Consider the following 16,579-nt stretch of genomic DNA (forward strand, 5'->3'; position numbering starts at 1 on the left):
ACCTCCAAAACAGCAGAGTGTTGCTACGCAGAGTGTTGCTACGAGTAGCAAGAAGTTATTTTCTGAGGGAGCAAAAAATCTGTAGCTCCTATTAGCAAAATATTGTTTTCAGATGATTGTCATTTTTCGAAATTTTCACTGGTATTTATTCGAGATTGTCCTTGACGTGGGCCTTTCAGAGTTTCCATGAATACACTCCAGGACTAAGAGGAATCTTTTGAAGGAATCCCTCCCAGCATGCCTTGGACTCCTCTGAATGTTCTACAAATCTTTACAACCCCCTCCAGCTGCCAGTCACCCTGCTCAGATTAACTGCAAGAGACGGCCTTGTGTCATAACACCACTGCTGCACACTCAATCCACAGACAATCAACCAGAATATCACACACACATATTAACATTACATGCAACAGAGTTTGCATTATTCCCTTACCTGAACATGTATAGTCCGGAAGTTCTTCTGACGTTTCTTCGAGGTCTTGATACATTGGTCCGGTGACCCGAGGACTGGACGTGGTGGTCCCGGTTCCTCTGGATCGTTCCTGGGCAGCGGGGCCGCTGAAGTGAAGGTTCCCGTTCAGATCCAAAAAGTGGCGCAGGTGGGGGTCTCTCGCCCCCCTTGTCTGGACGGCGGGACTGACGGGCGAGATAGAGGCGGATGCTAGAGTCCCATTAGAGCCCCTACATGGGGAGAGAGAGAGCGAGAGAGGGAGAGACACATTCAAGATCACGTGTTAATGTTAATACACTCACACACCCCCACATCCACACACACACACACACACACACACACACACACACACACACACACACACACACACACACACACACACACACACACACACACACACACACACACACACACACACACACACACACACACACACAGGACTATCAGTGGACACACACACAAAAAAACGCCCAATGACGTGACAGTTAATAAAAACGGCGTATAAAAGACTGTTTTATAAAACAGTCCAGAACTCTTTCTGCACCCAAAACCAGGGAGACGGGCGTCGAAACTTGAAAGATCTTCCGAGTGGAGCACAAGTCTTCAGAATAGCCTGTTGGTTTGGCAGAGAAGACAGAAGTGTTGAGTCATGCCGTGTTAGGGGCAGACATCCAGGCAGGCATGAGTACTAAACAAACACTTCAAGCCATCCTTAGACTCTCAGTCTGCCCGTCCATCAGAACCTCTCTCTGGGAGCTACTGTCATGTTTCAAGACCAAGCAGCGCAGGACAAGTAGACGGAGAAGAAGGAAAAGCAAACCAGCCATGATAGAAGTGTCTTGTTCGTCTCGGTGGATGGATGAAGACGTCTCGACGGCTCGTCCCAAAGCGTCCGCGGGGTTTTAAAAGCGCATGTTCTCGTATCCTGCTGTTGTGGTTCTCTGTCTTATGTGACTCTCCCCCACCCCTCTCTATCGGTCTCTCTCTCTCTCTCTGTGATGCACTTATATATCCCTTCATACATACGTAAGCCTTCATCTCGATGATAATGATGGGAGGGCCTCACATGTGCCCTTTGCACCTCTCCTCAAACCCGTTCACGCCTTCCACAAAGCAAGAATGCTGTAACCATGGGAACCGCTTCTACTTTAGTTGGTATTGAAGTGCGTTGCACCTGAATGCTGGTGAATTAATGGTGCACATATGACGTGTGTGTGTGTGTGTGAGGTGGGAGGAGGAAGGGCTACCTTTCCTAACGTAAATTAAGACAATCAGACATTTTAGCTTATTTTGAGGAGACCTTGGGGTCAAGTTTTGGCTCCATGACTACCATCCATACTTTGGACAAATTGTGTGTGTGTGTGTGTGTGTGTGTGTGTGTGTGTGTGTGTGTGTGTGTGTGTGTGTGTGTGTGTGTGTGTGTGTGTGTGTGTGTGTGTGTGTGTGTGTGTGTGTGTGTGTGTGTGTGTGTGTGAGACATAATAATAGCAAAAGATGTATACAAAATAAACCCATCGCTAATGGATAAGCCTGTAATTAAAATGAAATACAAGATACAAACCAGCCCTTCATTGTCAGTGTATTTCTTTTGAGAAAAATAGACAGATTGAGTTGTACTCACAGTTTTGCTGGGCTGGAGCTCACTAAGCAGTGTAAAAGCCCGAGCAAGTCTTCTTCCCAGTATAGATCGCTGAACCTTTCTCTGACCAGAGTGGCAAAGGACCGGTACTGCAGGTCCTTCAAGGAGAAGATGTACTCCCCTCCAAGGTAGGAACAGAAACAAATAAATATTCAATCCATAAAATCAGCTAGTAAGGCAGCTTCAGGAAGCCACAATTGTGTTAATAATATCTGTCAGGTATAGTAGTTCTGAATAAAAACAGGATAAAAATGGTTATCATACAGATAAACCGGTGTTAATTGTAAACAGATTTCAGATTTGATCAAATCCTAAACAGAATCCTTGTAGCGACACACTAGAAACACATTATGAATATGTAACATAAAAGGGACATAATTGCCCTAAAGTTACCTATGCCCATGGCCAACCCCTCTTGGCTGTTCTCCATGCAGCCCTCGTGGTCAGACTCTCCCTTCAGCAGGTCTATCACCTCTCGCAGGGCAGGGTGAAGGTAGTGGCCAAGCTCTGGTGGTTCTCCATCCACCTCCTTGGCGGACCAAGCCAGGGGGCCCAATGACCCAGGTGGAGCCCCCAGACACCCATCGCTGTCCTGGCTTCCGGATCCAGCGTGCTCCCTTTGTCCATCAGAAGGACCCAAATTCTGGAAGTCAGGGAGGCAGCTTTGTGGTTGTAGACCAACAGAACCAGTCAAACCATTGACTGACTGAGACTTGGTGGATTTGGAATAGATGGTTTGTTGTTCCCGGGTTGAGCCCAGATACAACTCGGTGGATTGGGTTGTGTTTGACGCTGGAGTCGGGTACCTGACGGGTACCAGTGTCAGATGTCCGTTGGTGAGATCCTGACATAGCAGGTAATTCTTAAAGCGGTTGAGGTGAGCAGAAGCAGAGGCGACAGGAAGTGAGACTATTGTTCTGTGCTGGGAGGTACCAGAGCGAGCAGAGATAGGGTTTAAAAGTGGGCCTTGGCTGGAGGACTGTCCCCGGCTTATCATCCTGGCTGTTCCATCAGCGTGTCCATCAGGCACAACGGCAACGTCGAGATGCGTCACAAAGGTTTGCGTAAGCGATGAGTTGTCACGGCGTGAGGTGAAAACAAAGCCTCCTTCCTGCTTTGGTTGAGGGACCACCCAACTAGCAAAGTCCACAGTTCTGTCAAGACCAAAAACATCACATTATCAAACAGACTTTGATTGTCACGTATTTGTATGTACAGAATACAGTTCTACAGTTTCTTCTCAAAATAGTATCAAATAATACCCCCCTACCTGTCCATAGCAGCTCCAGGCTTTGAGGTCCCCTCCTCCTCTGAGCGTTCTTCCTGGGTCAGGATGATGGGGCTGAAGTGTGTTGCGCTAGAAGTGAAGGCCTCTGGGAGTTGGAGTTGCAGCATGCTGGTTGGGTAGCTGTGGGGAACAGGGCCATGTACAGGAGCCAGTCGGCTCTCAGTGGCCAGTGGCACAAAGCCTACGCACAGTTACAGCCATGCCAGTCACAACGTCCACCGTGTAGTCTCATGCATCATGCACGAGAAAACATTTAAAGCACTGTTTCATTCATGAACAACACTTAAATCATGCTTATGAGACACAAATGTTTATGGTTTTCCTTTTAAAGAACAAGGCCTATGAACGTCTGTTTTGATATTTGGCAACACAGCCCCTAAAGAAACATTGAAGAAGAAGAAGAAGAAGAAGAAGAAGAAGAAAATATGTCTTGAATGGATCATGTCAGGCATTGTTTCAGGGAAGTTAGATGCTAGGCAGGCAACGTCCACAATAAACCAGTGAATGTGCGGTGCATCCTCCTAGCACGCTTCACCCTATAGTGCGACAGTAACTTAATAGCACTGTAGCACTGTAGCGAGGGGTTCCGCTGGCCAACTCAATGAGACAGCTCAGTGAGTTGTTTTAATGACTTTCAAGGGAAAACGATGTCCACACTCTCCATCTGTCATTCTCTAGATTTGCTATAATGGCGAGCAGGAGAGCGAAACACAAAACATGGTTGTGTTGTTTTAAAGTGAACGTGGGCAATCTCCACAGGATACCAAACGGATGACTGTGGCCTTGTTCTTTAGGGAATCTCCTGATTGTTTGAACACTGAGTGTGTTCAAAGGCATTTCAAGGATTCGATGATGGTAAACGTCAGTAAGTGGAGGAGAGGGAGGGATCTTACCACTGGTGATGTGTGCTGGTGAGTGCTCAGGTGACGTGGGACTGGCCTCCACTTTGATGTGACTCTCTGGGGCAGTTGACTTGAGGTGTTGCTGAACCAGAAAACAAGCACTCACATTCAGACACTTTGATAGTGTTGCGGAGTACTTAAATAAATAATATATATATAAATAAGGACCCAAAACCAGTAGACCTCAAGTAGAGTACATGGAATTTTACTATTCAGCTTACAAGAAACTATTCAGAACTCTGACTCTTTTCCTGCTCTGATAATTACATAATTTGTTAGAACACTAGTGCCATTTATTGGAAAGGTTAAACACAAAAGATTCTAATATTATTAATAATATTATTAATAATAATAATAATAATAAATAAAAAAGGTAAAATATACGTATAGTACTTCAATTAAGAGGGATTAGATGAACCAGGGATGGATGAATATTAAACAAATGAATGATACTAAAGAAGCGTGGAAGTGTACCTGTTGAGTTGCGTCAATCAGCTTGGTCCACACTGTTTCAGCAGTGGTCCCTTGGTGTGATAAGTAGTCACGACAGCTCTGGGGGAAGGTTACGAAACAGTTGAGTTACATAACGTCTATAGAAAAACAAATGTATTTACATCCTTGAGTTTTTCTTCAACCACCAAATGACATGTTTATCTAATTGAGCCAGTGTGAAGGGGCTGCCAGAGCTGGGGTACGTTCAACACTCAAGTGTTGCACATCTCTAAAATAGATCATAGGGTGCAGATTTATGCAAATGTTTTTAATTTCGCCTTACAATCTGAGATGGAGCACATGTTAAGTCCCTGATTTCCTCCACTAGTGTATTTATATTAATATATACAACTACTATGTATCTATACTATTAATACACTCTACATTACCATAAGTAAGGGATTTATCACATCTATCAGCCCTCCACTTATCAACTTATGCAATACATATAAAGCCAATTAACAAAGACCATACATCCTTTGTTTTGAAAATAATGACCGATTTCAAATGTGTGTTGTGAGATGTGTTGTTCCGTGTTGTTAAATGTAAAACATGTGAATGAGCGGCGTTCGAGCCTGCTGCTGGAGGAGGACCGCCGCACCTTTTTAGCCATGACAATGGAAGGCCTCTCAATGGGGGTCCTCCTGGCCATCTCCATCAGCAGTCTCTTCAGCTGGCGAGGCATCGCCAGCTTCTGATTGGCCGACAGGCTGAACTTGGCGGTGGCCCACAGAATAGCCGCCACCCCGTAGACACAGGCCTGAGCCGCCACGGAGAGATCGGGAGAACAGAGCATGATCACCAATGTCCTTAAGCTGGGGAAAAGGCTGAATGCTGAAAGAGGAGAGTAGTATAGGCCGGTGGAAACGACATGCCTTCTCAGTCATGATCCCGTGGTCTTGAAATTCTGGGGCGAGATAAAACGCATCACAGGAACCTGGAAGAAAGTAACACTAAATGATCAGTGATTTACTTTTTTTTTATTAGGTTTGTAATGTTGCAGCCAAAAAACGAGATTTAATGACAGTGTAGGTAATTTAACAGAGTGAAGCATTGCTGATGAGGTTGTGATGAGCCGACGGGATTGGGTTGAGAGGTAAAAGGACTGAATGGACCACAGACTGGATGCCAGTTGGCAGAGAGGTAGTATGGTCCACCAACACACTACAGGATCAATCTTCATTGAAACGGCTGATGAATCATCGATTTGTTTGCCATGAAGACACAAATCAATATATATTAAGACAATCTGAGCAAAATCAGGGCAAAAGTCATGATATGTTAGAGAGAAAAACACTTACCAACGTTTTTGGGCTTTAAGAACAGCACTTCTCCCTCACAGCCCACGTAAACTGTGTCCAGACATAAGTATGCTGATATAGAGAGTGAACATGATTTATGTAATCATTATTTAATCATGGGCAATTTGTTCCTCATCTCTCTAATGAACCAATAACAAAGACGTGGAAGCATGCAAATAATAATGCAAATGAAATAAATAAATGCAGGCTCATTGACCCTGAGCGTTCGTCTACAGTTTGGCTGCTGCGGCAGCAGGGGAATAATAAAAACAGAGGCAACTACCTAATGAACTAAAAATACGGAAATCCTAATAAATACAGACATGCATTTTAAAACAGTGTTGCTGTGGTGTTTGATGTCACCTGGGAAGTCGATGTAGGTCTGGAGCGTGGCCAGGCAGGTGTAGCACAGAGCCCACAGCTCATTGACCCTGAGCCTGCGTCCACAGCGAGGTAGCAGCTCCCTCAGAGAGATCCACTGGTGGGGAAACACAAGCACACAAACAAAAGAAACGCAAGGAAAACACAGAAAACAAATGAGTTCAAAATAAAATTGTATCTATTTCATGCTAAGATTGTGAATCCGCTCTCCTATCTACCGTGCAACAATAAAAAAAACAGGACACTGAAATGAGATCTTCTGAAAAACCGAACTGTAAACCTAAACTTCGGGCTAGGAAAACAGGAATCTGCCGGACCTCATCTTGGGTTTCCTCATTCAGACACAGCATGCTCTTGGTCATGTGGTTGTTAGGAGCGTAGAGAAGGCGCCCGAGCGATCCTCCGTCCTCGTCGTCGTCGTCACCGGGGCCGCGTTCCGCCCTGCGACCCGGCACGGGTGACCCCTCGTCCCCGCGGTCGCGCTTCCCCTCGCCCCCGCCGCCGTTGGCCATCGCCGTGTCGCCACGACACGTACACTCCCCGGCGCCCTTCTCGCCGTCCTCTGGCGGCGGCCGCCAGTCCGTCGAGGGGTCCGCCGCGTACTCCCGGGACACGGGGTAGCACTCGCAGGACTGGCCCCGGTCCAGCGGCCTCCGGCGGCGGGCCGCACCGCTCCAGGCCGCCACGCGCCCCGGGGGCTCGTCCTCGTCCGGCCCGATCTCCGTCAGGTCCGACACGGGCACGCTGATGTCCCCGTGGGCGGCCGGCGCCAGCGAGGACGGGGGATTGTTGGAGTCCGGCACGGAGCAGGACCGGTTCAGGACCCCCCGGCTGGAGCGCCCCTGCGGCGGCGGGGGCCCGGACCACCGGGCCATCGGGGTGCTGTCGTCCTCCATGTCGGCCGCCCAGAGGTACGGGTCCCAGGGGTCTTCGCACGCCCGCCACCGCCGCCATGACGACGACGGCGAACGGCTGACGCCGTCCGCTGCGTTGTTGACGTCGCTGTCGCCCTCGGAGACGGGGCTCTGGAACGGACTTCTGGTCTCGGCGTGCTGCCACCGCGCCTCCCAGGAGTCGTCGCTGGCACCTGTGGCGGCGCACACACACACACACACACACACACACACACACACACACACACACACACACACACACACACACACGACCCACACACACACACACACACACACACACACACAAACACACACACACACACACACACGACCCACACACACACACACACACAGACAAACACACACACACACACACCCATCCATACACACACGAGCCACACACACAAACACAGACACACACACACACACACACACACACGCGCGCACACACAAACACAGTCATGAAGGCTCTACAACTGCACAGCAGCGGTCACCATGGTTACGTGGTGTGTAAGTTCCGTGGGCTGACCGTTGAAGTTGGACACAGACTCTAAGGAGAGGACGCGGCGTCCCACAGAGGACAGCTTGCGACACACAGCGGAGGAGGAGTTGGGGGCCAGCTTCTGCTCGGCCTGGGCCAGGATGTCCTGTAGGGGGAGAACACAAACAGAGGCAACATCTTAATTCGGCTGATTATGGGAGAACTCAAATAATAAAACACTGGTTTTCTTGCTGAATGTTGCAAACTCAAAGTGTAAATGAGAAAATGTGTCTCATTAGTGGTATTCTCTAAGCACTTTGGGGGAAAAAACTGCCAGGCTATACGAAACTATTTTGGAGGAGAATAAAACAATGCTTTGCATATGATCGTCACTTCTCTTGAGGCCCCGTCTGCTGCCTACATTAAGAGGATTAACCACATCCTTTTAATCAACCTCCTTTGTTGTCAGTCCAAAAAGCCCATTTTAAAACCAAGGGACCATTGTTGGACCAAGACCATGTTTACATTATGCCATTGTGCAGCCAAACACATTTTGTTTTATGTTCAATCACATACTCTATTCCCCAAACTGTTTATATTAAAAACAACATGAAAAAAGACAACAAGTAAGCAAACTAATTCTAAACTGCCTGCAAGAGCCCTCTTAGTTGCCCCGACATCTTATTTCCACTTGGTGGTGCTAGAGATCAATAGCTAGGAGCAGCTAAGCAGTTAGAGCAAGTTGTCTGGTGGCAACTGGTGGGTTGCTGATTTGATCCTTAGCTCCTCCTGTCAGGAGTGCCCTTGATCAATAAACCAAACTCCTAACTTACTTGTGAATACTGAAAGACATTCACTTCTGCTCAGTCCCATATATAGCAGTGCCCCATTTGTGTACACCATCTCGTTTTAAAGACATGCTATTTTATGGATGCTTTAATATAGGTATTAGTGGGCCACTAACACAGTATACAAAGACGTTCCCCGAAATTCAGCCGTGGTGCAGAGTTACAGCCACTCCGAGCGAGTCGCACATTGAGCTTCCCCCAAATGCGCTGTTTTGGTGTCTGTAGCTATAATGCAAATGAGGAGGAGTGAGGCGGGTCAAGGAGGAGGGTGGGGGTGTGGCCCTGAGCAGCTTGCAGCCACGGTACCATGCGCTCTGTTTACAGTGGATGTATCGCAATGGCGAGGCGCACACAGCCTTTAGCCGTGTTCTGTAAATATTCTAGAACACACAGGAGTCCTGGAGCTCTATATCTAAATAATATCATATACATACATATCTATATCATGTAATATATATTATCATGGCCAAAAGCTGTGTGAGCCGATATGACGAATCTCAAACGTTCTCCGACGTTCCTGGTTCTTCCACGTCCACATCAATCTGAAGTAGACTGAACCGCGACAAGGAGGAGAAAGGGATTGTTGCCGGGCAGCGCTTAGGCACCTCCGCCTCCTGCCGCGCCGAGGTGGTGGTCCCTCGGCAGCGGTCCCTCGGCAGCGGTCCCTCGGCAGCGGTCCCTCGGCAGCGGGAGGCAGGGCTCAAGCGGGAGACATTCGCGGCCAACAATCCCTTTCTCCTCCATGTCATGGTTCATTTTCTTGAGGGAGTCAAAGAAAAAGTGCCTTTCCCCCAATTCCTTCTCAACCATGGCTGTAACACACACTTGCGTTATAGTGTGTGTATTCACACACACACACACACATGTGGGGCTCGCACGGTCGTGTCTCATTGGCGGGCCAAATTCTCTAGGCGGGCCAGGCAGAGTAAGGGGAGGAGCTAAGATGCTATGTGACGACATATGAAACCACATTCCAAATCAGCGCGCTTGAGCCTCCGTTTTCTCAAAGGCGAGCAGAACACCTAGTGCTCGTTTTACAACAAACGCAATTTTTTGCCACTGGGGGACCATAGGCAGGTTAGGGGAACTCATATTTATGTTAGAAGACCTCATAAAGTGAGATTTTCATGCCATGGCACCTTTAAAGAAGAATGTTACATGGGCGGAGCTAGAAAGAGCGTACCTGTGGGCGTGGCCTGTCGTCAGGAAGCTCCGCCTGCATCAGCTCCAACATTCGGAGGGCCTCCTCCCCCAGCTCCGCCTGCTGCAACTCCGGCTCGATGACAAAGTCCAGCGCCGCGGAGAGCGTGGAGCCCAGCGAGAACACGTGACCCTGTTGGGGAGAGGGGCTCTGGTCAAATAGACAAAACCAGGAAGTCCGACGTCCTGTTCTAACCACTTTTTCTTCCCCTCGACGTCATGAGGTCAAGGAAAGAATACGTTAGAACTTAGGAAAAGACAACCACGGGTGCTATCTCAATCTGACTGCCCTTACGCTAGGCTACATCATTATTATACGATGATGGATGTTATGGTCATGGGTCTGCCATGTTGAACAATGTACCGAAGATGGGCCACTACAGGAAAATGGTGCGTCACTTTTAATGTGTCTGCTGCAAGGAATTGGCATTATTTCCTTTCCTTTGGTAGAGGATGGTCCGGTCGACCCTATGCTAAAGGAGATAAGAAGTGATCATTGAAGCACCTTTCTTTAGCATTTACACAGACAGCTATTATCAAAGCTGCAACTTTGATACTTCCGGGGTCATTTCAGTCACTTAGGAACCTTCCTAGACAAAAAAGACTATTCGACCACACACAGAGAGACATAGAAATATATTGAATTATAGAGACAGAGATTACAACATGTCATCGATCAAATCTCAATGTCCTCAGTCTGAGTGTTGGCTTGAACCCTGACTAGGAGGCCAGCCTGACCCGATCATGCTCAAGAATGAGGCATTCAAGAAACATCACTGTGAGTTTCTTAAGATGAATAACCTTCTGCTAAATGAATTGTAATTGTAATAATAAAACATCACAACCCCAAAGAAACTAAGCATTCACAACAGTGTTTGAGCGCACATCATCTGTATTCCTTAATAGATATAAATGGCATTCTGCCGCGGTTTTAAAATAACGGCTCGATGGATCACACCAGCGTAGGTGGAGGAACACAGCATTCCAGGCACTAGCCTCTGATTCCAACCCCATTCAGACTCTTTTCACTTTACAGCTCATCTCAGCCTGATGGCGGTCGTAAGAATATAAATGATTCAAATTAAAAGGGAATTATGCAAAAACAATTTCCACAAACATTTCCGTTATCACCGCATCTCTTCCCTAATCTTGATCTATTTTCCGCTTTTTATTTTTTCCCCCCGGAACCCAAACGAGGCAATTGTACTTCATTGTATTTCATAGACATTGAGTTAGCTAAGCCCCAATGATTTTAGTTTAAACGCTAATTTGCGTGGCTATGCAGCAGTCAATAAAGCTTTTACCTGGCCCTGGCTAGCAGACATAACAGACGCCCCGACATCCGTCAGCAGCACGCACTATCCCGCAGGCTCATCCCACGAATCACCACACCGCGCTGCGTCCCGCTGGAGTCCCTAATCCACTAGCTAATCTTGATTTCACCAGCTTTCATAGGCGCCGGCCGCGGGCGCTGCGGACACTTGAGATGCTGTCTTATCATTCCGGCCAAGTGAACGGGCGAGAGAAAACAAAACAATATTCTGGGGAATTGAAAAGAAAAGCCATCCGAAAAAAGAACACATAACCTCATCAGATAGACATGTCTCCATTTTGGTGCTGTAATTGTCACGTTGTGGACGCTGATGACAGGGCTTCTTGTTTAGTTTGGGTTTGTGGACTCCATGTGTATATTCATGTATAGCTGTTCGGCCTTGAGGTGGGTTTTGGGCCAGAGTTCACATGGCCGGCCCCATGGCCAAAACCACCATACTGCTGGTATGGGATACGGATATAGCTAGGTAAACAGCTGGGGGAAGCTAGCCTTCAGCAGCTGTGATGCCCTAGGTTTGAGGCTCTATATCTGCTTTATCCCAAATTAGTAACCAACTGTATATAAAGAGCCATAACTAGAAGGAGTGTAAGGGGTGTGATCATCGGTGGATTCATCATTAAATCTTGCAGATGTTCTCAATTTATCCCATAAAAGCCTTGCTCCTTGCTAGTTGGGCAGGCTGACCTTTGAATAGTAACACCGATTTCATTACAACGGGATCCATCAGCAGCACACACACCCACCCACGAACACCACACACACACACACACACACACACACACACACACACACACACACACACACACACACACACACACACACACACACACACACACACACACACACACACACACACACACACACACACACACACACACACACACACACACAAACACACTAATTGCTACAATGACTACATAGCCATTTGGAGCAATTGGTGCATGTATTTCAGACAGACTACTACTCTCACCTATAATCAGCCTATAATTCACCGGGAGGTTTTGATGGCCAAGCTATCCGAAGATAATTGGTCATTACGGCCCCACTCACCTCAAATGTACTGCCTGTGTGGTCAAACTCTGGCGGTACAAATGAGCCTTCCACGTCATCTGCAGAGAAAGAAAAAAATCACTTCTTATATCAACTCTACACCACCCATGCGAAAAACTATGCAACCTGCAAGTCATTACTCGTAAGGAATTAAATTACACCGTACAAGTTAATGAACACAAACTGCATACATTACCTGCTCATGTAACAAACGCACGTTTCTTTCAGCTCTATCCCTTATTCATGACCTGACTTCTTCAATGTCCCACAAAAGCTACTTTGAACTCATTCTGAGTCTGGCTCGGCCCACCCTACCTGCGGGTCACACCGCCCACCGTGTGGCATTGTGGAGCAGCACTGCTCTCACACCACCCAGAGGTTCAGGCCCAAGGGCGCCGCATAATTCACTGATCAAAGGGGAACAAAGCCTCCATAATGGACGCCCGTGATACAGGCGCGGCGTGTCGCTGCTCTGCACTTCCGAGGCGTCTGGCGTGATAGGAGGCAAACCAGCTGCAAAGGTGCAACTCCCATACTAAAGAGTGGAGTGACCTCACTGCTGCATTCTGCATGGTCCATGAAGCCATTGATTCTATAGTGGGGATTGTTGGGCTCAACCATACACAAACACAATATACACGCACAGGCAGGTGATACATTATATAGACATTGCAAATACACTGTGTTCTGAAGCATACTCGGTAAACCGACAATGTGTGAGAGTGAGAGAGAGAGAGAGAGAGAGAGAGAGAGAGAGAGAGAGAGAGAGAGAGAGAGAGAGAGAGAGAGAGAGAGAGAGAAAGAGAGGGGGGAGAAAGAGTGAGGTAGACACTAGGTAGACAGAGTGTGAGAGAGTGAGAGTTTGAGAGAGAGTGAGAGGGGGGAGAGAGAGAGAGAGAGTGAGCGAGATAGAAATAGATTAGAGAAGAGAGAGCACGAGGGAGATTGAGAGTGGGAGAAAGAGAGATTGATAGAAAGTGAGTGAGAGGAATAGTGAGTGAGCGCTAGAGAGAGGGAGAGTGAGGTGGGTGGGAGAAGAAGCTGGGAAGAGATGAAAGACACAAAGTGGGTCATGGCAGATTTGGGTTTGTCTACTGGATTTATGGTGTCCTTTCCTAGTTGTGGGAGAACTCACCTCTCCCCCCTCTCCTCTACAATCCTCTCCTCTCCTCTCACCCCTCTCCACCTCTCACCACTCCTATACACTGCTCATATATAAAATCCACTCCTATCTCCTCTCTGTTGAAGTTAGAAGGTGCTAGTTATTTTTATCTATCAGCTTCAAATTGCTTTCATCCTTGAGTCGTCCATCTGTAATTTTGCGTGGCTTATATTTTTCAGTCGGTCCTTAACCATACAGCAATTTGGCATCAGATTAGCGTTGTTAAACTAAATAGACTGATCGGTGTATGGAATTCATATTACAAGGGACATTCCACTTATTGTCTCCATATATTTGAACAATTGCATTGAAACGTGTAGGTCATTGGTGAATGACACAGTTTTAGTATTGCAGCAATAATGGTACAGATAGTAATTATCTTTACTCGGTGTCGGTGGCTGTTTATAATAGACCTAATTGATGCACTCCGGATAATGTACTTGGCCAGTCACTGCTCCCAAGCAGCTTTACAGAGTGGCTAATGCACAGATGAAGAGCACTATACACGTAATAGAGGGTATCAGAGCAAGGCTTTTGTTTCACAAAGATTGTACATGATTATAATATACTTAACCTCCTCCCCCACATCGGTGTGTTCATTCGTGCTCTTGTGTGTGTGTGCGTGCGGGTGCACGTGTGTGTGTGCGCACGGGACAGTCTTTGCATGATCAATACACCAATCGGGCTGAATTGCAAAGCGGGGCTGAGTTAGCATAGATGACAGCGTTCTCCTCCGCTCAGCGTAAAGAAGACAGACGGCGGCGAAGGAGGGAGCGGAGTACTGATGCTCCATGTTTACTCGCCAGGGCTTTTATTTGCTCCGTGTGAACCCCGCAGCGGGAGGCCTCTGCACAATCCAATGAGGCGTGACCACAGTTTGCACTTCAGAGAGGCGGTCAAGCTTATTAAGAGGAGACACTATTAATCACATCTCTCCCTGTCTCTTTCTCTTTCTCCGTCTCCGTCTCTCTCTCTCTCTCTCTCTCTCCGTCTTTCTCTCTCTCTCTCTCTCTCTCTCTCTCTCTCTCTCTCTCTCTCTCTCTCTCTCTCTCTCTCTCTCTCTCTCCGTCTCTCTCTCTCTCTCTCTCTCTCTCTCTCTCTCTCTCTCTCTCTCTCTCTCTCTCTCTCTCTCTCTCTCTAAAAGGGAAAGACTAATAGAGCTGATAACTCAATATTCATGTTTATTACTTTGCTGGAGCCCAGAAGTGATATGCAATTACAATCATCGTCAACATATTAATTGACTGTGTACATCTCATACAACGATGTGAACTTTGAAAGATTATATATTTGTGTGTGTGTGTGTGTGTGTGTGTGTGTGTGTGTGTGTGTGTTTGTGTGTGTGTAGAAGAGTGCATGCGTGTGTGTGTGTGTGTGTGTGTGTGTGTGTGTGTGTGTGTGTGTGTGTGTGTGTGTGTGTGTGTGTGTGTGTGTGTGTGTGTGTGTGTGTGTGAGTGTGAGTGTGTGCGAGTGTGAAAGCGTGAAAGTGTATTTAATTCTGTACCCAGGATGAATGTACTGATAGTTGACTAGCATGGACCATGTTGCCATGACAACAATCCCAATGGCAGTTTTGACACTGTTGAACTCAGTTACGCTCATCAATTGTTGCCGTTTGGCATGAATACATTGCATGCTATGTACCCATATGTGTGTGTCTGAGTGTGTGTGTGTGTGTGTGTGTGTGTGTGTGTGTGTGTGTGTGTGTGTATGTGTGTCTGTCTGCATGCGTGTATGCATGCCTTTGTGTGCGTGCGTTATGTGTCTATGTGTTTAAATGTGTGTATGAATGTGTGTGAGTGTGTTTCAATATGTTTGTAAGAATCTGTGTGTGCGTTTAAATATGTGTGAAGAATGTGTGTGCGTGTGTGTGTGTGTGTGTGTGTGTGTGTGTGTGTGTGTGCTTGTGTCTGTGGAGAGGATTAACAACAAATTCGAGTTTTGAAGAAGATAAGATGAAACCATACTGGTAATGGGCTTGGCAAACTAATCAATCAACAGATGGAATGAGCATATTTTACTATTTTTGCCAACTCAAACATTTGTTTTTGTACCATTGGTTACTAGCAGGTATAATTGAGGATCCTGAAGAAAGTAGAACATATTAAAGTAACACATAGAAATCGAGTTAATGTAATCAGTAAAGGGAAAGGTTTCAATTGATTGCCTTTTAAAGGTCACATACGATTACAGGAGAATGAAGCCCTTATTTAATTAATTAAATGTTATGTAACTTAAATAAATTACAATTAAAGATAATTTACAGTAATGCTAATGTTTTATGACAGCTTTCAAATCAAGCAATCAAGCATCTAATCCTGACTTGTTGCTGCTAGTGCATGAAAATAGAAAGATTTGGAGATTCACCTTCTTTGGCAAATCAACTTTAAAGGTCACTCCCTCTCAAAAGCCTCCTCTCACATTCCTGTCACCGCCTACTAGTTCCCCTCTTTTAAACATTATTGACTCTGTCATTCTCCTCTTATGTAATATCTCCAAGGCATTTTCTTGAGAGAAATTATATTCTCTCTGATTTATGAGTTTGCATCGTAATTAATAACATCATTCGATTGAAATATAACCATTTTCAACAGAAGAAAGTAACACAAACCCACTCTAAGTATAGACAAATTACAGGGAATTACCAAATGTGGCGTATCCGGCCTTTTTTTAGAGGGGATGGGGCTCACAGAAATACAGCATAACACAGGGGGTGTGTGCGTGTGTGTGTGTGTGTGTGTGCGTGGGGGGCGGGGGGGGGGGCACCAACAGACCACAACACCCAGCCTTTCCAGAACGGTGCAGAGAATGTTCAAAACAATCTTTTATTTGTGTGCCAGATTTAGCAGGGGTGACGGTGGCATGTGGCTCCCGAGGCCGCCCTGTGGACACAGCCCTGTGGACACAGCCCTGTGGACACAGCCCTGTGGACACAGCCCTGTGGACACAGCCCTGTGGACACAGCCCTGTGGACACAGCCCTGTGGACACAGCCCTGTGGACACAGCCCTGATAGCAGAGCACAGACCGCCGTTTGAGCTGGAAGGTTGTGCAAACAACAGAGGTTATGGTACAACAAGAGGGTGCTGACAGAGAGAGGGAGAGAGAGGGAGGGAGGGGAGGGAGAGAGGGAGGGAGAGGGAGGGAGAGGAAGGGAGG

General features: G+C 46.9%; 2 protein-coding genes across 2 annotated transcripts in view; both read right to left on the reverse strand.

Annotated features, from left to right (window-relative positions):
- Nucleotides 1–12,955, reverse strand: part of LOC132473749 (kinase non-catalytic C-lobe domain-containing protein 1) — a 29,057-nt gene extending 16,102 nt beyond the window's left edge. The window contains exons 1-15 of the mRNA XM_060074001.1: nt 12,456–12,955; nt 12,260–12,318; nt 9,860–10,009; nt 7,877–7,994; nt 6,772–7,541; nt 6,437–6,551; nt 6,074–6,145; nt 5,648–5,709; nt 5,374–5,532; nt 4,755–4,832; nt 4,272–4,362; nt 3,361–3,559; nt 2,484–3,244; nt 2,073–2,211; nt 434–681 (exon numbers count right to left, since the gene is read on the reverse strand). Coding sequence (XP_059929984.1) covers nt 434–681; nt 2,073–2,211; nt 2,484–3,244; nt 3,361–3,559; nt 4,272–4,362; nt 4,755–4,832; nt 5,374–5,532; nt 5,648–5,709; nt 6,074–6,145; nt 6,437–6,551; nt 6,772–7,541; nt 7,877–7,994; nt 9,860–9,910 — 2,863 coding nt within the window. The 5' untranslated portion in view covers nt 9,911–10,009; nt 12,260–12,318; nt 12,456–12,955. The remainder of the gene's footprint in view (nt 1–433; nt 682–2,072; nt 2,212–2,483; nt 3,245–3,360; nt 3,560–4,271; nt 4,363–4,754; nt 4,833–5,373; nt 5,533–5,647; nt 5,710–6,073; nt 6,146–6,436; nt 6,552–6,771; nt 7,542–7,876; nt 7,995–9,859; nt 10,010–12,259; nt 12,319–12,455) is intronic.
- A 3,308-nt stretch (nt 12,956–16,263) lies between these two features.
- Nucleotides 16,264–16,579, reverse strand: part of LOC132473657 (adhesion G protein-coupled receptor A3) — a 123,551-nt gene continuing 123,235 nt past the window's right edge. Inside the window, exon 18 of the mRNA XM_060073869.1 lies at nt 16,264–16,387. Within this exon, the coding sequence (XP_059929852.1) occupies nt 16,264–16,387 (124 nt within the window). The remainder of the gene's footprint in view (nt 16,388–16,579) is intronic.

Source organism: Gadus macrocephalus, chromosome 15 (assembly GCF_031168955.1).
Source record: "Gadus macrocephalus chromosome 15, ASM3116895v1".
NCBI lineage: Eukaryota > Metazoa > Chordata > Actinopteri > Gadiformes > Gadidae > Gadus > Gadus macrocephalus.